The sequence below is a fragment of the Saimiri boliviensis genome, chromosome 2 (genome assembly GCF_048565385.1).
Source record: "Saimiri boliviensis isolate mSaiBol1 chromosome 2, mSaiBol1.pri, whole genome shotgun sequence".
NCBI lineage: Eukaryota > Metazoa > Chordata > Mammalia > Primates > Cebidae > Saimiri > Saimiri boliviensis.
Window position 1 is genome coordinate 221077436 of NC_133450.1, and position 22277 is coordinate 221099712.

The 22277-nt window shown below is 54.2% G+C and overlaps 1 protein-coding gene and 1 non-coding gene across 3 annotated transcripts; one reads left to right on the forward strand and one right to left on the reverse strand.

Moving 5' to 3' along the window:
* Positions 1–3776: 3776 nt before the first annotated feature.
* TRNAR-UCU (transfer RNA arginine (anticodon UCU)) lies at positions 3777–3867 on the reverse strand. Its single transcript is given in 2 exon segments — positions 3777–3812; positions 3831–3867. It is a non-coding gene; the product is annotated as a tRNA-Arg (tRNA).
* Positions 3868–4191: 324 nt separating this feature from the next.
* On the forward strand, positions 4192–22008 carry SLC27A4 (solute carrier family 27 member 4). Of its 2 annotated transcripts, none has more exons than XM_039475129.2 (13): positions 4192–4270; positions 6155–6321; positions 8156–8550; positions 12083–12241; positions 14026–14095; positions 14199–14290; positions 16038–16147; positions 16424–16633; positions 16817–16943; positions 18553–18690; positions 18860–19024; positions 19111–19257; positions 21130–22008. In XM_039475129.2, the coding sequence occupies exons 2-13, from the start codon at positions 6161–6163 to the stop codon at positions 21285–21287; spliced, it is 1932 nt and encodes a 643-aa protein (XP_039331063.2). In that variant the 5' UTR covers positions 4192–4270; positions 6155–6160; the 3' UTR covers positions 21288–22008. The 2 variants fall into 2 exon arrangements, with proteins under 2 accessions (XP_039331063.2, XP_039331062.2); XM_039475128.2 differs by having other exon boundaries at positions 4215–4529.
* Positions 22009–22277: the final 269 nt, after the last annotated feature.

Genomic DNA, 22277 nt, shown 5'->3' on the forward strand with positions numbered 1-22277 from the left:
ACAACATGAAGAAACCCTGTCTCTACTAAAAATACAAAAAATTAGCCGAGTGTGGTGGTGCACACCTGTAGCCCTATTTACTCAGGAGGATAAGGTCGCAGGAGCACCTGAGCCCAGGAGGTCAAGGCAGCAGTGAGCCGTGATTGTCTGGTCAATAGGAGTAAGACCCTGTTGCCCAAGCTGGAGTGCAGTGGCTCAATGTTGGCTCACTGCAACCTCCACCTCCCGGGTTCCAGCGATTCTCTTGCCTCAGCCTCTTGAGTAGTTGGGACTACAGACATGTACCACCACTCCTGGCTAATTTTTGTATTTTTTAGTAGAGACGGGGTTTCAGTATATTGGCCAGGCTGGTCTGGAACTCCTGACCTCATGATCTGCCCACCTCAGTCTCTCAAATTGCTGGGATTACAGGCAAGAGCCACCTCGCCTGGCCTAAAAAAAATTTTAATGACAGTATTGTGATACGTGTGACACCAGCGAAAGCAGCACTGGGTGAGGGACAGCCTATTCCACCTCGCTTCCACTTGCCCTGTATGTCCAGCTAGAGCCAGGTGTCCCCAGACTTTTTACACAGGTGGCCAGTTCACTGTCCCTCAGACCGTTGGAGGGCCACCACATACTGTGTTCCTCTCACTGACCACCAATGAAAGAGGTGCCCCGTCAAGTGCGGCGGGGGACCGGATAAATGGCCTCAGGGGGCCGCATGTGGCCCGAGGGCCGTAGTTTGGGGACGCCTGAGCTAGACTGTAAGCAAGTGAAAGGCAGGCTGTCCTGTTCTTTCTGTGTCGTTTTGCTTCTCCTCCTCAGCCCTGACCCAGTGTCTGGTGGTACTGCTTTGGTTTCTCCAGTGTCGCATGCCTAACTAAAGGACAGGAGGTGGCTGGTCACCAGCATCCTCCCACAAACTCTCACCTGCCCACTTGTTGATGACCTCAGTAGTTGATGTGAAGTACTCATGTTTATACTCAGGGATCCTGGTTCGTATAAGGTCAGAGCCTCCAATTCACTCTTCCTTTCACTTGTTCAAGAAATGTTTATAGGCCGGGTGCAGTGGCTCACACCTGTAATCCCAGCACTTTGGGAGGCCAAGGCAGGCAGATGACAAGGTGAGGAGATCGAGACCATCCTGGCCAACACGGGAAACCCCATCTCTACTAAAAATACAAAATTAGGCCGGGCGCGGTGGCTCAAGCCTGTAATCCCAGCACTTTGGGAGGCCGAGGCAGGTGGATCACGAGGTCGAGAGATCGAGACCATCCTGATCAACATGGTGAAACCCCGTCTCTACTAAAAATACAAAAAATTAGCTGGGCATGGTGGCACGTGCCTGTAATCCCAGCTACTCAGGAGGCTGAGGCAGGCGAATTGCCTGAACCCAGGAGGTGGAGGTTGCGGTGAGCCGAGATCGCGCCATTGCACTCCAGCCTGGGTAACAAGAGCGAAACTCCATCTCAAAAAAAAAAAAAAAAAAAAAAAAAAAAACAAAAAAAACAAAATTAGCCAGGTGTGGGGCGGGGAGGGGGGTGCCTGTAGTCCCAGCTACTCAGGAGGCTGAGGCAGGAGAATCACTTCAGCTAGGGAGTTGGAGGTTGCAGTGAGCCCAGATCGTGCCACTGCACTCCAGCCTGGCAACAGAGCAAGACTTTGTTTCAAAAAAAATTTTTTTTAAATGTTTATTGAGCTTCTATTATTTGCCAAGCCCTGTGAATACAGAGATAATCTTCCCGTTTAGATCTTGATTCTGTATGTACTTTGTGCTCAATGAGTCTATAAGCCACAGTTATAAATAATGTAAAGCACTACTGCAAATGCTCCCCACAAGCCAGGTGTGGTGGCACGTGCCTGTAGTCCCAGGCTGAGGCAGGAGGATCCATTGAGCCCAGGAGATTAAGGCTGCAGTAAGCCATGATCACACCACTGCACTCCAGCCTGGGTGATGTGGAGTGCAGTGGTGTGATCATGGCTTACTGCAGTGAGATCCTGTCTCAAAAACAAACAAAAAACCCAAATGCTTCCCACAAATGTCTATACCAATCCTGTGAGATATTACTAATTAGTATGTCCCAATTTTTACATATAATTAGAAAATGAGCCGGGCGCGGTGGCTCATACCTGTAATCCCAGCACTTTGGGAGGCCGAGGCGGGTGGATCACGAGGTCAAGAAATCGAGACCATCCTGGTCAATATGGTGAAACCCCGTCTCTACTAAAAATATAAAAAATTAGCTGGACATGGTGGCGTGTGCCTGTAATCCCAGCTACTCAGGAGGCTGAGGCAGGAGAATTGCCTGAACCCAGGAGGCGGAGGTTGCGGTGAGCCGAGATAGCGCCATTGCACTCCAGCCTGGGTAACAAGAGCGAAACTCCGTCTAAAAAAAAAAAAAAAAAAAAGAAAAGAAAAGAAAATGAGTCTTGACCTTTCAGCTGAGAAGTTGAACTCGATGCCAATGCCCATGCCCAGGACACTGCATATTCTGCCTCCTGAATGTGATACCCATGGAGGATGTGGTACTTGAATTTACCCAAGTCCCCAAAAGGATGCACCCTATGTTACAGAAGAAATAGGTCTAAATCCTTATCAGACCAAAATTTCATCTTTTTTATTTATTATTATTATTATTTTGAGACAGGCTCTTACTGCTCTGTTGCCCAGGATGGAGTGCAGTGGTGCAATCTCAGCTCACTGCAACCTCCGTCTCTCAGGTTCAGTGACTCTCATGCCTCAGCCTCCCACGTAGCTGGAATTGCAGATGTGCACCACCATGCCCGGCTAATTTTTGTATTTTTAATAGAGACAGGGTTTCGCTGTGTTGGCCAGGCTGGTCTTGAACTCCTGAGCTCATGTGATCTGCCCACCTCAGCCTCCCAAAGTATTGGGATTACAGGCATGAGCCACCGTTCCCAGCTTATTTTTATTTTTTTTTTTTTGAGACAGGATCTCACTGTGTTGCTCAGGGTGGAGTGCAGTGGTGCAATCGTAGCTCACTACAGCCCCAAGTTCCAGAGCTCAAGCAACCCTCCCACCTCAGCCTACTGCGAAGCTAGGAGTACAGGCAGGAGCTACCTGGCTAATTTTTTTTTTTTTTTTCGTGTAGAGGCAAGGTCTCGCTATGTTGCCCAGGCCTGTCTTGAACTCCTGAGATGAAGCGATCCTTCTGCCTCGGCCTTCCAAAATGCTGAGATTACAGGCTTAAGCCACCACACCAGTCCCAAAATTTCAATTTTTTTTTTTTTTTTGAGATGGAGTCTTGCTCTGTCGCCCAGGCTGGAGTGAAGTCATGCAATCTCGGCTCACTGCAACCTCCGCCTCCCGGATTCAAGCAATTCACCTGCCTCAGCCTCCCGGGGATCTATTAATATTTAAGGACAAATGGCAACTGTGGATACCCAACATGGTGGGTTAGCAAGAGACCAAATTTTCAGAGGCCAAAAGCCCTACAGGGCTAAGAATCTGGCTGTTCGCCTATGGTTCTTTAGGTGGCATGACAAATAAGGGCATAGGTTTATAGGTTAGCTGATTTGCTGCAAGGACCAGAGATCATAGGCTGAAGTTAATAAAGGGCCTCCAAATCTGTGTCCTTTGTGCCAACAGGTGTGCCAAGCTGCTCACAAGACACCATGATATTAGAAAGGATTTCTCTTAGTCATCCGAACGTCAGGTTTATGGCTGTTTCGCAGCAAAGTTGGGTGGGACCTGTGATTTCCTTGTTATGTAGGGTCCTGGAGTCCTTATAAAACATGCAGGTGGAAGTCAGGGAGGAGGAGCTGTCAAAACTCGACTCTGGTGGGACTCGAACCCACAACCTTTGAATGACCACACCAGGCTAGGCTAGAAGTCCAATGCGCTATCCGTTGCGCCACAGAGCCGGCTGCTGAAGCCTCCCTACTCGCTCACCTCTGCCTGAAACTGCCCTCTTAGGGAGCTTCTAGGTGTGCTGGGTGTTTGCTGAACTCGGCTGGGGCGCGAACGCGTGCTCCGGGGTTTCGGCTGTGGTGTGGTCGAGAGTGCTCTTCCTACATCTGGGTGCCAGGGATGGCAGGGAGGAAAGACCAGGTTCGGCAGGGAGGAAGAGCCAGGGTGAAGCCTGCCTGTCTGCTCTCAGAGTCTGGGGTCTCTGCAGCCGGGCGGGGCCGCGCGGGTTGGACTACAACTCCCAGCGTCCGGCGCGGCGGCGCCGCCCAAAGCCGTGTGCGCGCAGGGCGGGCTGGGGTCGGGAGCGCTGGGGCTGCGCAGCGTTGCCGGCTCTGCGGCTCGCGTGCCGCGGAAAAGGTGCGGGAGGCTGTACCGCGGACCGGCACAGCCGGTTTGGGTTGCGGGAGGCGGGCGGGGGAGGAGCGCGGCGGGCGGAGCCGGGCGGCGGGCGGGGCTGGTGGGGCGGACGGGCCATGCAGGGCGCTGAGCCGGCTTAGCACTGCTGAGACCCGGCTCCGGGCGCCCAGGGGCGGCTCATGCCCCCCGCGCTCCCCACTCCGCTGCTGCAACCCGAGCCGCATCTGGACAGGGCGCCGCGCGGCGGAGCTGACGCTGGGTGAGCACAGGCCGGGCGGGTGGGTTACCGAGTGGGGAAATGTGCCGGGCCGAGTTGGGCGAGGTGGCTGTGTCGACCCGAGGTTGGGGGCGCGCCCTGCGGCGCTCTCTCCCTAACAGACGCTCTGTTAGGCTGCTGTCTAGGGGCGAGGGCGGTACGCATGACCCGGGACAGGGGCCCGAGGGAACCGGTCACCCCCTTCTGGCCTCTTCCTGCCCTGTCCCCCAGCCTTCCAGGACGGGTTCCTACCCCTCTGCTCTGGCAGGCTCTGGGAGATCTGAGGACCCTGGACCCTGGCGTTGGGGTTGGGACTCTGGTTCAGTGCCCCTGCCCCCGGCTTTTGCTTTTCGCCAGGGGGGATGGGGAGGTGGTGTGTCAGGGCTCCCTGTGGTCCAGACCATTCCCTCATCCTGGCTTGGAGGCTCTCAAGCCCCTTCACATTCGTGACCTTCAGCTCCTCCCAAGAACAGGAAAACCCGGAGAAAAACAGTCCCATCAGCTGTCCCCTTGAGCAAGTCCGCAAAGCTTTAGGAATAGAACCCAAGAGTCCTAGCTCAGCCCCAGCCCAGCCCCTGCAGCACAGTCGTTCCCCTCCCCCTAAGCTCCAGACCCCAAAGAATTATCTGGGTGTTGTGTGTGTCTCTGTTTTGGGGAGTGGTGCCTTCAAGGTTCTCCTCGCCTCCCTCAATCAGGCTTTGCCCCCTGGGCGGTCACCTCTCAAGTACCTCCGGGCTCTAACTCGTTTGCTGGGTCGCCCTCTATTGACCAGCAGAGGCACTGCGATGCCTTAGCCTGTGGGCAGGGACAGAGCTGGGCTCCTTTTCCAGGGAGCTGCCCCTTTGAGTGTTTTGACTTGGCCTGGTGATCCGTAGAACCTCCCTGGGTCTCTGGGTGGGGAGTCGAGCCAGAGGCTTTTTTTTTTTTTTGAGACAGAGTCTCGCTCTGTTGCCCAGGTGAGATCTCAGCTCCCTGCAACCTCGGCCTCCCAGGTTCAAGACATTCTCTTGCCTCAGCCTCCTGAGTAGCTGGGAGTACTGGTGTGTGCCACCAAACACTAAAACCACTAATTTTGGTGTTTTTAGTAGGGACGGGGTTTCACCATGTTGGTCAGGCTGGTGTCGAACTCCTGACCTCATAATCCGCCCACCTCGGCCTCCCAAAGTGCTGGTATTATAGGCATGAGCCACAGTGCCCGTTGAGCCAGAGGCTCTTAAGTCAATACTCACCTCCAAGCCATCTGGTTTTAGGGTCCCTGGATATCAGAAGAGTGAACTGTCCTGTTTTGGCTAAAAAGCCTCTTAAAACAAGTCTCACTACACCCATTGCACAGAGGGCAGAGACTAAGGTCTAAAATGTGAAAGGATCTTCCCCAAGGTCACTTGAAGAATGTAGGCAGAGATGGGACTATGAGATGAGAACCAGCTTCCTGCTTCTCACTCCTGGAATTCCTTACCTCAAGTACCAAGCCTGGGAAGGGACCCCTGTGGTCAGTCACTGGATTCAGTATGGCTAAGCCTTACCAGAGGCTGTCCACTTGGAATCACAGTGGTCTGGCTGCCTGGGCCGGGAGGTGGGAGACCTGGAGAGACGGGTGTTTAGGTCCACTAACTGCTCTGTGTCCATAGGCCACAATGCTGCTTGGAGCCTCTCTGGTGGGGGTGCTGCTGTTCTCCAAGCTGGTGCTGAAACTACCCTGGACCCAGGTGGGGTTCTCCCTGCTGTTCCTCTACTTGGGATCTGGTGGCTGGCGCTTCATCCGGGTCTTCATCAAGACCATCAGGCGTGATATCTTGTGAGTACCTGGTCCAGGCTTTCCTGGGGTCTCTCACAGCGCAGTGGGCTTCTGGTCCCCTAGGACTCCTCAGGCCAGACCCCATGATCTCTACCAGCACAGGGCAGCTGAACTGAGTCCCAGAACAGCAGCCTCTGCTCCATACCCTTCCTCTGGCGATAGTACCTGGTACCTCCATCTCCAAGGTCAAAGTCTTCTCCCAGGGACTCTCTCTACCTTGAGGCTCCTAGGCCTCAGGCAGGCTTGGCCTAGGACATACATTGAACACCAGGTGTGTTGAGACATCTGTAAGAGGTCCTGAGGACTCTGTAGTTTACAAGAGGGTAAAGAGGAACCCTGGGGAAAGGCCCTCCCCTCAGGTTGGCAGGGGTGCAAGATGGCACGGGGGGCACTGAGTTCTAGATCAGGGCCCTTACTCAGCTGTCTGGGAGAACCTACTCCCCAAAGAAGCCCAGGTATGCTCCAAGGGGCATCCTGTACCAGAAATACCTATTCCCGCTTGTTCTCCATTAGGTGCCAGGCTAGCTTTGGGGTCCGGAGAGGAATAAGGCAGACCCTGTCTGCCAAGGTCAAATTAGTCAGGAGAAAGAAGGGGACATATCACATCTGTAAACTGGCAGTGCCATGTGCGCAGAGACCCGAGCACAGCCTTGCTCATTACTATGTCCCAGTACCCAGCACAGTGACCCACACTCAGCACAGGTAACTCAGCATTTGTCAGTCTGGGCTGATTACAAAAGAAAGCATACCCGGAAGGGCAGTAGCATGAAGCAAGCAGAGGCGGCCTCCATCCAGGGCCCTGGGAATCAGAGACGGCCTCCTGGAGGAAAAGTGGCTGTTCTTGAGAGGTGCCTTAGTTGTGGTGGAAGGAGATGAGTCCAGCCAGAAGTCACAGCATCAGCAAAGGCATGGAGTCCAGGGCTGGACACGGTGGCTCACGCCTATAATCCCAGCACTTTGGGAGGCCGAAGCATGTGGATCACTTGACCTCAGGAGTTCGAGACCAACCTGAGCAACCTGGCAAAACCCCGTCCCTACCAAAATACAAAAAAATTAGCCGGGCATGGTGGTGTGCACCTGTGGCTCCAGCCACTTGGGAGGCTGAGGCGTGAGCATCGTTTGAGCCTGGGAGGCGGAGGTTGCAGTGAGCTGACATTGCACCACTGCACTCCAACCTGGGTGACGGAGTGTGACCCCATCTCAAAAAAAAAAAAAAAAAAAAGATGGCAGGGTGGGATGTTGCCAAGTGATTCCACAAACCTGTTAAATATCTACTCTGTGCCTGGCACAGGACCCAGGGGACAGGGTGGTGAATAAGACAGAAACCTGTCTCAGTGAGGCTCACAGAGGGAAAGACTGGACAGACCAGCAAACTCATTCTTTATTTACTGTGGTCATGCTGGGTCGGGGGAGCAGCTGGACTGCGGGAGGCCCCGAACAAGGAGTTTGGACTTTTACAGGAAGCTCAAGAGACCTAGGTTTCTGCTGGAGCAGCGAGCTGAGAGGGTAGGAGTTGAACTCTGGAGCTAGAGAGGCCTGGAGTTCAGATCTTAGCTCAGCCACCATCCATGAAGCTTTGAGCAGGCAATGGCACCGTGAGAGCCTTGATTTCCTTCTGTGTAAGAGGAGAGGGGAATCATATGAATTCTCAGTGTCATTGGGAGGCATCCAGGTGAGACAGTGCATGTTCCCAGCAGGAGCCGGGAGATGAAAGTGTCATAAGGGGTCTAGCTCACGAAGCATAGGCTGGCGAGGCAGCAGCCCAGGGTAGGGTATCAGGGCTCCCCCACTCGCATCCATGGCAGACACAGCGCCCTCTCTTGCTCCCACACAGTGGCGGCCTGGTGCTCCTGAAGGTGAAGGCAAAGGTACGGCGGTACTTGCGGGAGCGGCGGACAGTGCCCATTTTGTTTGCCTCTACCGTTCGGCGCCACCCCAACAAGACAGCCCTAATCTTCGAGGGCACAGATACTCACTGGACCTTCTGCCAGCTGGATGACTACTCAAGCAGCGTGGCCAACTTCCTGCAGGCCCGGGGCCTGGCCTCAGGTGATGTGGCTGCCCTCTTCATGGAGAACCGCAATGAGTTCGTGGGCCTATGGCTGGGCATGGCCAAGCTCGGTGTGGAGGCAGCCCTTATCAACACCAACCTGCGGCGGGATGCCCTACTCCACTGCCTCACCACCTCGCGCGCACGGGCCCTTGTCTTTGGCAGTGAAATGGCCTCAGGTGAGCCCCAAGGGGGCGGGAGACAAGAGGAATCCCGTGGGATCTTGCACAGACCACAGCTCCCTTCCAGCCCTGCAGAGGCTGTGTGGGTCAGTGGTTAAGGGCACAGAGTGGAGCCAGATGGCTTAGGCTGTGCCATGAGTAAACTGGAGATCCTGGGAAAGGGACTGAATTCTCTGAGCTTCATTTTTCTCATTCTTCGTTTCTACCTCAATGTTTTCAAAAAGGTAGTTCAAGCTGGGCACAGTGGCTCACACCTGTAACCCCAGCACATTGGGAGGCCCAGGCAGGAGGATCCCTTGAGCCCTGGAGTTTGAGACCAGCTTGGGCAACATAGTAAGACCTTAACTCTACTAAGAAACTCTTGTTTTGAGACAGGGTCTTGCTCTGTCACCCAGGCTGGAGTGCAGTGATGCAATCACAGCTCATTGCAACCTTGACCTCCCAGGGTCAAGGAATCCTTCCACCTCAACCTTCTGAATAGATGGGACCACAGACATGCACCACCATGCCTGGCTACATTTTGCATTTATTATAAATACTTAGATTCGCCCTGTTGCCCAGGCTGGTCTCAGACTCTTGAGTTCATGTCATCTACCCGCCTTGGCCTCTCAAAGTGCTGGCATTACAGGCATGAACCACCACGCCTGGCCAACTAAAAACGTTTTTAAAAAATTAGGTGGGCATGATGATATGCACCTGTAGTCCCAGCTACTCAGAGGCTGAGGCAGGAGGATTGCTTGAGACTAAGAGGTCAAGGCTGCAGTGAGCTATGATTGTGCCACTTCACTCTAGCCTGGCAGACAGTGAGACCCTGTCTCAAAAAAAAAAAAAAAAGAAAAGAATAAAAGAAAGGCCAGGTGCAGTGGCTCACGCCTGAAATCCCAACACTTTGGGAGGCCAAGGCAGGCGGATCACTTGAGATTAGGAGTTCAAGACCAGCCTGGCCAACATGGTGAAACCCCTATCTCTACCAAAAATACGGAAAAAATTAGCCAAGCATGGTGATGCCCACCTGTGGTCCCAGCTACTCGGGAGACTGAGGCAGGAGAATCGCTTGAACCCAGGAGACAGAGGTTGCGGTGAGCTGCGATCACGCCACTGCACTCTAGCCTGGGCGACAGAGAGAGGTTCTGTCTCAAAAAAAAAAGACTTCACCTGAAGCACTAGCAACATGGCTGATGCTAGGTGGCCCCTCAGCACAATAGTAACCATCCTTGTGACTTATAAGGCTACATACATCTGGCTCATCTGTATAATGGGAACAAAATTAATTCCCCACTTATCTCACAGAGCCTGCATTTTATTTGCTGCCACATTGGGTACCTGTTATTTTTTATTTTATTTATTTATTTTTTTTTTTGAGACGGAGTTTCGCTCTTGTTACCCAGGCTGGAGTGCAATGGCGCAATCTCGGCTCACCGCAACCTCCTCCTCCTGGGCTCAGGCAATTCTCCTGCCTCAGCTTCCTGAGTAACTGGGATTACAGGCATGTGCCACCATGCCCAGCTAATTTTTTGCACTTTTAGTAGAGACGGGGTTTCACCATGTTGACCAGGATGGTCTCGATCTCTCGACCTCGTGATCCACCCGCCTCGGCCTCCCAAAGTGCTGGGATTACAGGCTTGAGCCACCGCGCCCGGCATGGTACCTGTTATTTTTTTTCCCACCAAGTTGAGTCTTGCTCTGTCACTCAGGCTGGAATGCAATGGCATGGTCTTGGCTCACTGCAACCTCTGCCTTCCAGGTTCATGCGATTCTGGTGCCTCAGCCTCCTGAGTAACTGGGACTGTAGGCACACGCCACCATGCCCAGAGACAGGATTTGTTGGCCAGGCTATTCTTGAACTCCTGACCTTAGGTGATCTGCCCACCTCGGCCTCCCAAATTGCTGAGATTATAGGCATGAGCCACCACACCCAGCAGAGCAGTTCTAATCTTCAAAAGTCCAGGTGAGGTAGGGATCTTGGTTTTATGGATGATGAGCCTGGGGTTCAGAGGGTATGAGGAGCTCATCCAAAGTCACAGAGTTGTTAAGTGGCAGAACTAGGGTTTGATGTTCAGCTTGACCACAGCACTCTGTTTTTTCTGCCCACTCTATTGTGGTTGTGGGATAATGAATGGGGAAGTCACTAAGATGCTGAAAGGGGACTGGGTGAGGTGTCTCACGCCTGTAATCCCAGCATTTTGGGAGGATGAGGAGGACAGGTCACCTGAGGTTGAGAGTTCAAGACCAGCCTGGCCAATGTGGCGAAACCTTGTTTCTACTAAAAATATAAAAATTAGCCAGGCATGGTGGCACACGCCTGTAATCTCAGCTACTCAGGAGGCTGAGGCACAAGAATCGCTTGAACCCAGGTTGCAATGAGCCAAGATCATGCCACTGCACTCCAGCCTGGGTGACAGTGAAACTCTGTCTCTGTCTCAAAAAAAAAAAAAAAAAAAAAAAAATGCTGAAAGGGGGCCAGGTACAGTGGCTCATGCCTGTAATCCCAGCACTATACTTTCGGATGCCAAGGTAGGAGAATCTCTTGAGCTTGGGGAGTTCAAGACCTGCCTGGGCAACATAGTGAGACCCTGTCTCTATTTTAAAAAAGCAAAAAAAGAAAGAAAATTTTAAAATGGTACTGAAAAGGCCGGGCGCGGTGGCTCAAGCCTGTAATCCCAGCACTTTGGGAGGCCGAGGCGGGTGGATCACGAGGTCAAGAGATCGAGACCATTCTGGTCAACATAGTGAAACCCCGTCTCTACTAAAAATACAAAAATTAGTTGGGCATGGTGGCGTGTGCCTGTAATCCCAGCTACTCAGGAGGCTGAGGCAGGAGAATTGCCTGAACCCAGGAGGCGGAGGTTGCGGTGAGCCAAGATCGCGCCATTGCACTCCAGCCTGGGTAACGAGAGCGAAACTCCGTCTCGAAAAAAAAAAAAAAAAAAAAAATGGTGCTGAAAGGGGAGAGGGAAGAGGCAGCCGGGGGAGAGGAGAGGGTTGGGGAAATCAAGAGGAAGCCAGGGAGGTGGCGCCAAGCCACCTAGCGCTGCTCCATGCCCAGGCGGGTGGTTATATGAAGGTTCCCACTCTCGGAAGGGGATGGAAGGCCACTGGCCTCTGATCCGCACTCCTCGCTTCTCTGCAGTGCCCCGCAGAGTAAGTAGCGTGGCATAGTAGGTGAGAGCCCAGACCTTGGCGTGAGGTGGAGTTGGCATTGCAGTCACAGGTACAACATATGCTAGCTGTGAGCAGGTCCTCTCAGAGCCTCGATCTTCTCATCTGTAAGAGGGGCTGTTGTTTGTCCCTCCTTCCCAGGGCTGTGAGATCAGGGAGGGCAGCCAAAGCGCTCACTCTGTGGTTACCCAGTGGCTAATGGAACCGTTGCCAGTGCCCCTGTCAGCAGTGAGGCCCAGGTGCGGTGCTTCACCGCCTCTCCTCCCGCCCAGCCAGTCTCCTCAGCAACATGGCCAGCCCTGCCGGGAGCAGAGGTCCTAGGAACATGGGGCTTTCAGGCCTGCCTGCTGACTGCCCTGTCTCCCCACAGCCATCTGTGAGATCCATGCCAGCCTGGACCCCTCGCTCAGCCTCTTCTGCTCTGGCTCCTGGGAGCCCAGTGCAGTGCCTCCAAGCACAGAACACCTGGATCCTCTGCTGAAAGATGCTCCCAAGCACCTGCCCAGTCGCCCTGACAAGGGCTTCACAGGTGGGCTCCCTCCCTTCCCCACAGAGGGGCTCTCACACAGGCCCTGGACAGAGCACTGGCCTGAGTGCCAGAAGGCAGCTTTTCTGGAAATGTGCCATGTGCCTGGAACATGTCACATCACCTCCCTTTTTCCATCTGGAAAATGGTGACAGTAAGCCTGGGCCACTCCAGGGTTATTGTGAAGGTGAAATGAGCTGATGTGTGTCACCATGCCAGATTCAGGGCTGAGAACACAGGAGCTCACAAAGTCCAGTTCTTTGATTTGTTGAACAATCCTTTATTGATGCCTAATGGGCAGAATCCTCTGGACCCCAGGAACCTGCCTGGTCTGGGCTTTGGTTGGGGTTGGGTGGGAGGGTGGGTGAGGAGCAAGACTCGTTGAATATTCATCAAGCACCTCTTCAGTGCAGGACACTGCAGGATCGCTGCGGCCTCCCAGACCCCGCCTCCAGGCAGCCTCCTGAGCCTCTCACCCCTCTTCCTCTATCTCTAGCCTACCTGGTTCTTCTGCTCTTCTCATTCCCTTTCCTGTGAAGACACAGGGCCCGGTGTCTCAGAGCTTGGGCTGTCAAGTCAGATCCCAGTTCATATCCTGGCCCTACTGCTTCCCTGTGTGAATCATGACACCCGCCCTGCCCTTGGAGCCTCAGTTCCCACAGCCATAAAACTGGGGACAGTAACAGAACCTACTTTATGGGGTAGCTTTGAGGGTTGAAAAAAATACAGTGGGGCCAGTCCTGAAGCTAGGGTGTGGCAGGAGGGGTTCAGTAACTGGTCATTGCCATCAGCACTGTTTAACTTCTCTCTTGTATGTAAATCTGGTCTCTCGGGTACATTTGTCAGCTGCTTGAGGTCAGGGACTCTGGCTGGGTTGCCCCGGTGCCCTCTTAGTGCCTAGGGCTGCCAAACAGCAGGCATCCAGAGAGCGTGAGGTGTCACGGCAGGTGCTCTAAACACGTGGAGTCTTCCTGTGGAGTTCCTGACCTCCAGGGAGCCTCCAGCCTGGTAGGGCTGAGCCTTGCATAGAAACTCTAATGTGGCAGTCCCACGCCAGGGCTGCAGAGTGGGACAGATAAATGCGCAGCAGTACGGAAGCCTCCTCAACACCCCACTTCCTGCAGCTAATGCCTCCCTGTGCTCTATGACTTGGGGCAGGCATCACCTTCATCGGGAAGCCCACCTGGCACCACCTCCCCTCCTGCAAGCTTGGGCCAAATGTGGCTGCCGGGTTTCAGCAGGTCCTGTGCCCTCCCTCGGCACTTGGTGCTAAGTATTAGAATTGCCAGTGTCCTCATCTGACTGTTCACTGAGCTGTGACTACCAGGAGCAGGCATCCCCAAACTTTTTACACAGGGGCCAGTTCACTGTCCCTCAGACCGTTGGAGGGCCGCCACGTACTGTGCTCCTCTCACTGACCACCAATGAAAGAGGTGCCCCTTCCTGAAGTGTGGCGGGGGGCCAGATAAATGACCTCAGAGGACTGCATGCAGCCCGCGGGCCATAGTTTAGGGACACCTGGCCAGGAAGTTTAAGCCTGTGCCCATCTTAGTCACTGATGCCTCTCCCCTCAGGGCCTAGCACAGAGCAAGGGCCCGGGAAGTGTTTGTTGGAGTGGATGCCAGGGTTAGAGCTGAGTGGTGTCTGAGGTCATCGGAACAGGCTTCCTGGCAAGGGTATAATAGGAACAGGTGTTGAAGGGGGCACACCTGCAGGTGTCTGTCTGTGTGACCCTGTGCCCAGCCCTGAGCTGCCCCACTACAGCCACTTGCATCTGTTTTCTTTAGATAAACTGTTCTACATCTACACATCGGGTACCACAGGGCTGCCCAAGGCTGCCATCGTGGTGCACAGCAGGTAAGAGGCCAGATGCCCAGGGTGAGGTAGGCACAGGCAGGGCCGGGGATCCTTCTCCTGCCTTTCCAGGACCCACTCACCCTTCGGCCCTGTACCCTCCCAGGTATTACCGCATGGCTGCCCTGGTGTACTATGGATTTCGCATGCGGCCTGACGACATCGTCTATGACTGCCTCCCCCTCTACCACTCAGCAGGTAACTTGGGGCCTGTCCCTCAGCCTCCAGCACCCCCAGGTCTCTAGGAGCCCCAACCCTGTCAGGCAGTAGAAACACATGAGCTTTGGGCCAGGCACTGTGGCTCATGCCTGTGATCCCAGCACTTTGGGAGGCCAAGGCCGGGTGGATCTCTTGCAGCCAGGAGTTCAAGACCAGCCTGGCCGGCATGGCAAAACCCTATCTCTAATTTTATTTTATTTTATTTTATTTATTTATTTTTTTAAAGATGGGGTTTCACCATGTTGGCCAGGCTGGTTTTGAACTCCTGACCTCAGGTGATCCACCCACCTGAGCCTCCCGAAGTGCTAGGATTACAGGTGTGAGCCACCGCACCCAGCTAAAACCCCATCTCTACTAAAAATACAAAAATTAGCTGGGTGTGGTGGCATGCACCTGTAATCACAGCTACTTGGGAGGCCGAGGCATGAGAATTGCTTGAACCTGGGAGTCAGAGGTAGCAGTAAGCTCAGATCATGGAACTGTACTCCAGCCTGGGTGACAGAGCGACACCATCTCAAAATGTCGCTCTGTTACAGGCCGGGCACAGTGGCTTATGCCTGTAATCCCAGCACTTTGGTAGGCCGAGGCGGGCAAATCACAAGGTCAGGAGTTCAAGACCGGCCTGACCAACATGGTGAAACCCCATCTCTACTAAAAATACAAAAAGTAGCTGGGCATGGTGGTGGGCACCTGTAATCCCAGCTACTCAGGAGGCTGAGGCAGGAAAATCGTTTGAACCCGAGAGGCAGAGGTTGCAGTGAGCCGAGATTGCGCCATTGCACTCCAGCCTGGGCGACAGGGCAAGACTTTGTCTCAAGAAAATAAGTAAGTTGGCCGGACGCGGTGGCTCACGCCTGTAATCCCAGCACTTTGGGAGGCCGAGGCCGGTGGATCACGAGGTCAAGAGATCGAGACCACCCTGGTCGACACGGTGAAACCCCGTCTCTACTAAAAATACAAAAAATTAGCTGGGCATGGTGGCGCGTGCCTGTAATCCCAGCTACTCAGGAGGCTGAGGCAGGAGAATTGCCTGAACCCAGGAGGCGGAGGTTGCGGTGAGCCGAGATCGCGCCATTGCACTCCAGCCTGGGTAACAAGAGCGAAACTCTGTCTCAAAAAAAAAAAGAAAGAAAAGAAAAGAAGTAAGTTAATTAATTAATAATAAAATAAAAATAAAACAGGATTAGCCAGGGACGGTGCACATGCCTATGTCTCAGCTACTGGGGAGGCTGAGACAGGAGGATCACTTGAGCCTGGGAGTCTAAGGCTAGCCTGGGCAACATGGTGAGACCTGTCTCTAAAAAAATGTGTTTTCAATTGAAAAAAGGGTAAGCACACCAGCCTCACAGTGTGTGGGGCAGTGTCCCACGGAGCTCTGGGCCTGTCTCATATTTCAGTTTGCTTCCACAGATATGCATGGCATTGCTGCTTGTTTGTAGGGGCTTAAGGGGAGACAGAGCGTGGATAAATATAGCTCCTGCCCTCCAGGTGCTTACGGTTGGGTGTATATGTGAGTTGGGGGAGCAGGAGTGCAGCACGAGGGAAGAGCCTGGTGATGGAAGCCGGGGAGTCTTCTTGGAGGAGGTCACCCAAGGCAGGCAGATGTGAGGTGCAGAAGCCTGCAGGGCAGAGCAGGCCTGCCTGGCTGGATGGCAGTATCACAGGCTTAGGGCCGGGGGAGTCTCTTCATCTCCCTGACCCACAGGGACCATCCCTCTGCCTCCAGGAAACATTGTGGGAATTGGGCAGTGCCTGCTGCACGGCATGACGGTGGTGATCCGGAAGAAGTTCTCAGCCTCGCGGTTCTGGGATGATTGTGTCAAGTACAACTGCACGGTGAGCGAGAGCGGGAAGGGTGAGCTGTCCCTGTCCCCTTCTTACCCTCTTCCCAACCACACTTCGGGCGTCTGTCTTACAGCTGAGGTGGCCAGTCATTCCAAAGGGCTCATTTGCAGCAATGTTCCCATGGTTCAAATGGGGAGACTGAGACCCAGAGAGAGAAAGGATGGCCCGGCCAGCCCCTGGGGAGGGTAGGGGCTTGAGGGACCAGGAGAATCCTAGTTCAGTGAGAGCAGCCTCTGGAGTCTGAAATCACACCAAGTCTACCCCCAGATTGTGCAGTACATTGGTGAACTGTGCCGCTACCTCCTGAACCAGCCACCGCGGGAGGTGGAAAACCAGCACCAGGTTCGCATGGCACTAGGCAACGGCCTCCGGCAGTCCATCTGGACCAACTTTTCCAGCCGCTTCCACATACCCCAGGTGGCTGAGTTCTACGGGGCCACAGAGTGCAACTGCAGCCTGGGCAACTTTGACAGCCAGGTGCGGCCAGGTTGGGGATGGGCAAGGCCACTGCAGGGATGGATGGCTATGGAAGGCACTGGACGCAGAGGGGAGGGCGCAGTTCCAGCATGAGAGTGTGGGTGCTGGAGTCCCACCTCCCCGTCATTGTTCAGTTTTGGGCCCATGGTGGGAGAGCCCAGGCCCAAGTCTTGGCCTTTGCAGGTGGGGGCCTGTGGCTTCAACAGCCGCATCCTGTCCTTCGTGTACCCCATCCGGTTGGTACGTGTCAACGAGGACACCATGGAGCTGATCCGGGGGCCCGATGGCGTCTGCATTCCCTGCCAGCCAGGTCTGCCACTTGGGGGTCAGAGAGGGAGGGACTGGCTTGAGAAGGAAGAAGACCAGGTGTGTGCAGATGGGGAGCCCTGTTCTGACCAGTGGCCATCACTTAGCTCTGCTCTTAGGGCTGCAAGTTACTCATTTCTTTGTGTATCCACCCATTCATTCATTCACCATTCTATCTGTCCCTCAGTGCATTCATTCTTTTTTTTTTTTTTTTTTTTTTTTGAGGTGAAGCCTCACTCTGTCACCCAGGCTGGAGTGCAGTGGCGTGAGCTTGGCTCACTCTAACCTCTGCCTCCTGGGTTCAATCAATTGTCCTGTCTCAACCTCTCAAGTAGCTGGAATTACAGGCACACGCCACCATGCCCAGCTAGTTTTTGTATTTGCAATAGAGACAGGGTTTCACCATGTTGTCCAAGCTGGTCTCGAACTACTGACCTCAAGCAATCCACCTGCCTCGGCCTCCCAAAGTATTGGTATTACAGGTGTGAGCCACCCGGCCTCATTCATTATTTTCATGTTGACTCCAGATGACCCTGAGTCCAGGCTGCTTGAGATTGACTCTGGCTCAGCTCCTTACTCTGTGTCATGGGCTAATATTCAGCCTCTCTGTGTCTAAGTCCCTTTACAAACAGGCTGATGGTAGCACCCGCCCATGAGGCCGGCCTGAGAGTTATGTGTGGTAAAGAACATAAAACTCTTGAGTGGGTCGCAGCATGGAGGAGGGGCTTGGGGTGCTGACTTTGTTAGGCTGTCCCCCAGGAGCCTGAGCCCTGTTCTCTATGTTCATCTTCTCATCAGTTTCAAGAACAGACATCGTTGGCTCAGTGTGTCCGACCTGCCCAGATGAGCTCCTGGGGTTGGGGAGGGTGGGGCATTTCTGTGGCAAGCAGCGTGACTCAAGTCAGATCAAGATGCAGAGTACAGGCTGGGAGTGTTGGCTCACATCTGTAATCCCAGCACTTTGGGAGGTCAAAGTGGGTGGATCACCAGAGGTCAGGAGTTCAAGACCAGCCTGGCCAAAAACCCCATCTCTACTAAATAAAAAATTTTTTAAATATTAGCCAGGCATGGTGGCATGCACCTGTAGACTCAGCTAGTCGGGAGGTTGAAGCAGGAGAATCACTTGAACCCAGGAGGTGGAGGTTGCAGTGAGCCGAGATCACACCACTGCACTCCACCCTGGGCAACAAGAGTGAAACTTCATCTCAAAAAAAAAAAAAAAAAGAGGCCGGGCGCAGTGGCTCAAGCCTGTAATCCCAGCACTTTGGGAGGCCGAGGCGGGTGGATCACAAGGTCGAGAGATCAAGACCATCCTGGTCAACATGGTGAAACCCCGTCTCTACTAAAAATACAAAAAGTTAGCTGGGCATGGTGGTGCGTGCCTGTAATCCCAGCTACTCAGGAGGCTGAGGCAGGAGAATTGCCTGAGCCCAGGAGGTGGAGGTTGCGGTGAGCCGAGATCGCGCCATTGCACTCCAGCCTGGGTAACAAGAACGAAACTCCGTCTCAAAAAAAAAAAAAAAAAAAAGGAGATGCAGGGTACACCTGGTGACAGAGGACAGGTGGGAGAGAGGCTGCCTAGGCCAGATCTGACCCTGCCTTCCCCACCTCAGGTGAGCCGGGCCAGCTGGTGGGCCGTATCATCCAGAAAGATCCCCTGCGCCGCTTCGATGGCTACCTTAACCAGGGCGCTAACAACAAGAAGATTGCCAAGGACGTCTTCAAGAAGGGGGACCAGGCCTACCTTACCGGTGGGTCCGCAGCCTGTCACAGCCCCTTCCCATGGGTTAGGGTAGGAGGAAACCTTCTCCCACTTCCAGAGGACACCGTCCCAGGACTCTCACAGTCCTGGCCCTTGTGGTCAAATTCTTGACCCAGAGTTGGCCAGCCCCAGCCCTGCCTCATCCAGCCCCTCCCTAGGTGACGTCCTGGTGATGGATGAGCTTGGCTACCTGTACTTCCGAGACCGCACGGGGGACACGTTCCGCTGGAAAGGTGAAAACGTGTCCACCACCGAGGTGGAAGGCACACTCAGCCGCCTGCTGGACATGGCTGACGTGGCTGTGTACGGTGTTGAGGTGCCAGGTATGTGCGGGCAGCTGCAAGGTGTGGGTGGGAGGCACCACCCAGGGGCACCACCAGCTACTCACTGTCCACCCTGCCGCCCCCAGGAACCGAGGGCCGGGCCGGAATGGCTGCCGTGGCCAGCCCCACTGGCAACTGTGACCTGGAGCGTTTTGCTCAGGTCCTGGCAAAGGAACTGCCCCTGTATGCGCGCCCTATCTTCCTGCGCCTCCTGCCTGAGCTGCACAAAACAGGTGTGTCCCATCCCTGCTCCAGTTCTCAGATCCCAGGTCCCGTTTCCTTCTAGAGAGACCCAGTGGCTGTCATTTGACCTCTGCACACAGCCTGGCCGGGCAGTTGGTAAAGTGACCTGCCTGTGTAGAGGTGAGCAGACGGGGCTGGCAGAGAGAGAGAGACACACATTGATTCTTAGTAGAACAAATGTTATGGGCCAGGCACCGCACTAGGCCTCGGGATAGGGGTGGCGAGCTCTGACAGGACATTTGCCTTGGAGTTTTAGAGCAGGAGAGGGGCAGGTCTAGGACAAAGCATTTCAAAGATAAAGAATGAACCACATAATCTGTGATGAGATTAGAGGAAAACAGATAAAAAGAAGAATGAACCACAGAGCAAGGTGACAGGAAAGGGAAAGGAGGGACAAAGGAGGGACGCTTGGGATGACTAGAAGTCTCCGGAGACCAGCCTGGCCAACATGGTGAAGCCCCATCTCTACTAAAAATACAAAAGTAGCTGGGCATGGTGGTGTGTGCCTGTAATTCTAGCTACTCAGGAAGCTGAGGCAGGAGAATCACTTGAACCTGGGAGGCAGAAGTTGCGTTGAGCCGAGATCACGCCATTGCACTCCAGCCTGGGTGACGAGCAAAACTCCATCTCAAAAAAAAAAGAAAAGGGGGAGAGAACTTTATGGGGGTGGGAGAAAGACACTCCAGGCTACGGGAATAGCCACTGTAAAGTCCCCGAGGCAGGAAGGAGCTCAGGTGCTGGAGGAATGAAATAGGACCCCCAAGGCTGCAGCCATGTGAGAGTGGCAGGCAGTGGCATGAAGTGCGAGAGAAGCAGCAGGGTCCAGAAGCCCAGGGCCTTGCAGGCCAGGGTAGGAAGCCACAGAAGCATCCCAGCAAGGCCAGGTGTAGTAGCACATGCCTGTAATCCTAGCACTTTGGGAGGCCAAGGCAGGCAGATCACCTGAGGTCGGGAGTTTAAGACCAGCCTGGCCAACATGGCAAAACCCTGTCTCTACTAAACATACAAAAATGAGCTGGCCAGGCGTGGTAGCTCATGGCTGTGATCCCAACTCTTTGGGAGGCTGAGGTGGGCAGATCATTTGAGGTCAGGAGTTTGAGACCAGCCTGGCTAACATGGTGAAATTCTGTCTCCACTAAAAATTAAAAAAAAAAAAAAAAAAATTAGGGGGTGGGAGGGGTCACACACACAAAAAAATTAGACTGGGCATGGTGGCTCATACCTGTAATCCCAGCACTTTGTGAGGCCAAGGCAGATGGATTGCCTGAGCTCAGGAGTTTGAGACTACCCAGGGCAACATGGTGAAACCCCATCTCTACAAAAAATATAAAACTTAGCCAGGCACAGTGGTATGCACCTATAGTCCTGGCTACTTGGGAGGCAGAGGTGGGAGGAATTGCTTGAGCCCAGGAGGTGGAAGCTGCAGTGAATTGAGATGGCATTACTGCATTCCAGCCTGGGTGATAGAGAGAGACCCTGTCTCAATAAAAAAGAAAAAAAAAAAAGCCATCACAGTCAGAAGACCTGAGTTCTGGTCCCCACTCTGTTGTCACTCAGTGTGTGACACTAGGCATATAGCTTCCCTTCTCTAGGTCTGTTTTCCCATCTGCAAAGTAGAGATGGGTGGATAACTAGCGGCCATCCCCATGCCCCAACCTTGCCATGGCTGCTCTGAGAAGCAGTACGTTAGGTAATAAATGGAGCATTCTTTGCAAACTGTGAAAGACTGTGCTTCCTCCTCTGCCACTTCCCCTCCCATGTTTGTCCCCCGGCCCTGCCCCTGCCTTCCTCAGCACTGGTGGTCGGATTCCTGGGAGCTCAGGCCCCTCCCATGCACTGAGACTTCTTCCCTACCCTTCCAGGGACCTTCAAGTTCCAGAAGACAGAGCTACGGAAAGAGGGCTTTGACCCGGCTATGGTGAAAGACCCGCTGTTCTATCTAGACGCCCGGAAGGGCCGCTACATCCCGCTGGACCGAGAGGCCTACAGCCGCATCCAGGCAGGAGAGGAGAAGCTGTGATGCCCCCCGTCCCTCCGAGGGCTGGCGGATGCTGGATCCAGAGCCCCAGGTTCTGCCCCAGAGGGGTCCTGGACAAGGCCAGACCAAAGCAAGCAGGGCCTGGCACCTCCATCCTGAGGTGCTGCCCCATCCATCCAAAACTGCCAAGTGACTCACTGCCACCTCCCCAACCCTTCCAGAGGCTTTCTGTGAAAGTCTTATGTCCAAGTTACATCTTCTGGGCTAGGCAGGCCCTCTGATTCCCAGGCTGAGACTGACGGGTCTTCTTAGGATGATGTCTTGGGTCAGGGCAGGGAAAGGACAAGGGGTCACCAAGCCCTTCCCAGAGAGCAGGGGGCTTGTAAATGGGATCAGGGCAGAAGTCCCCAGGAAGTCAACAGAGTGGGCAGAGGCAGTGGTAGCCATCCATCGGGTAGCAAGGGGATCCTAGCCCCAGAGCTGCCCAAGTTCATTCGGCTCCGCTCCCACCTCCAGGATGGGAGGAGAGGACCTGGTGTCTGTAGGTGGCCCTGATGCCCCATCTACAGCAGGAGGTCAGGACTGCACCCCTGGTCTCTTCCCACTCCCCCATTCTCCTCCTCGGGTGGCTGCCTGGCTGACCCTCAGGCAGGGCCTTTCAGTCCTTATGAGTCTGTGTCACCTCCATCTCAGTCTTGGCCTGGCTATGAGGGGAGGAGGAATGGGGAGGAGGGGGCTCAGGGACCAATAAACTCTGCCTTGAGTCCTCCTAGCCTGTGTGCAAGCCACCCGAGCCCACCCTGACCCCAGATCTCCACAGCCCCGCTGTGGCCTCCTCAACCCCCCATGCCAAACCCCTGGCCCATTCACCACCTCATCTGTTCATTCACTCATCTAAACCAAGCCTGCGGCAGGTCACATGTGCAACCCCTGCCTTCAGTGTGCTGGTTCAGGCGGGGGCAGTGCCCATTCAAGTCTGACAAGGTGTTTAAGTGTGGGCTTGAAAGTCCATACCAGTTCTGTCGCTCTTAA

Excerpts from the sequence above, each read along its gene's own strand:
- SLC27A4 (XM_039475129.2), top strand. The coding sequence starts at position 6,161 with ATGCTGCTTGGAGCCTCTCTGGTGGGGGTGCTGCTGTTCTCCAAGCTG. Across the intron at positions 14,291-16,037 it reads CCCCCTCTACCACTCAGCAG|GAAACATTGTGGGAATTGGG; the intron begins GTAACTTGGGGC and ends CTCTGCCTCCAG. Across the intron at positions 16,634-16,816 it reads TGGGCAACTTTGACAGCCAG|GTGGGGGCCTGTGGCTTCAA; the intron begins GTGCGGCCAGGT and ends TGGCCTTTGCAG.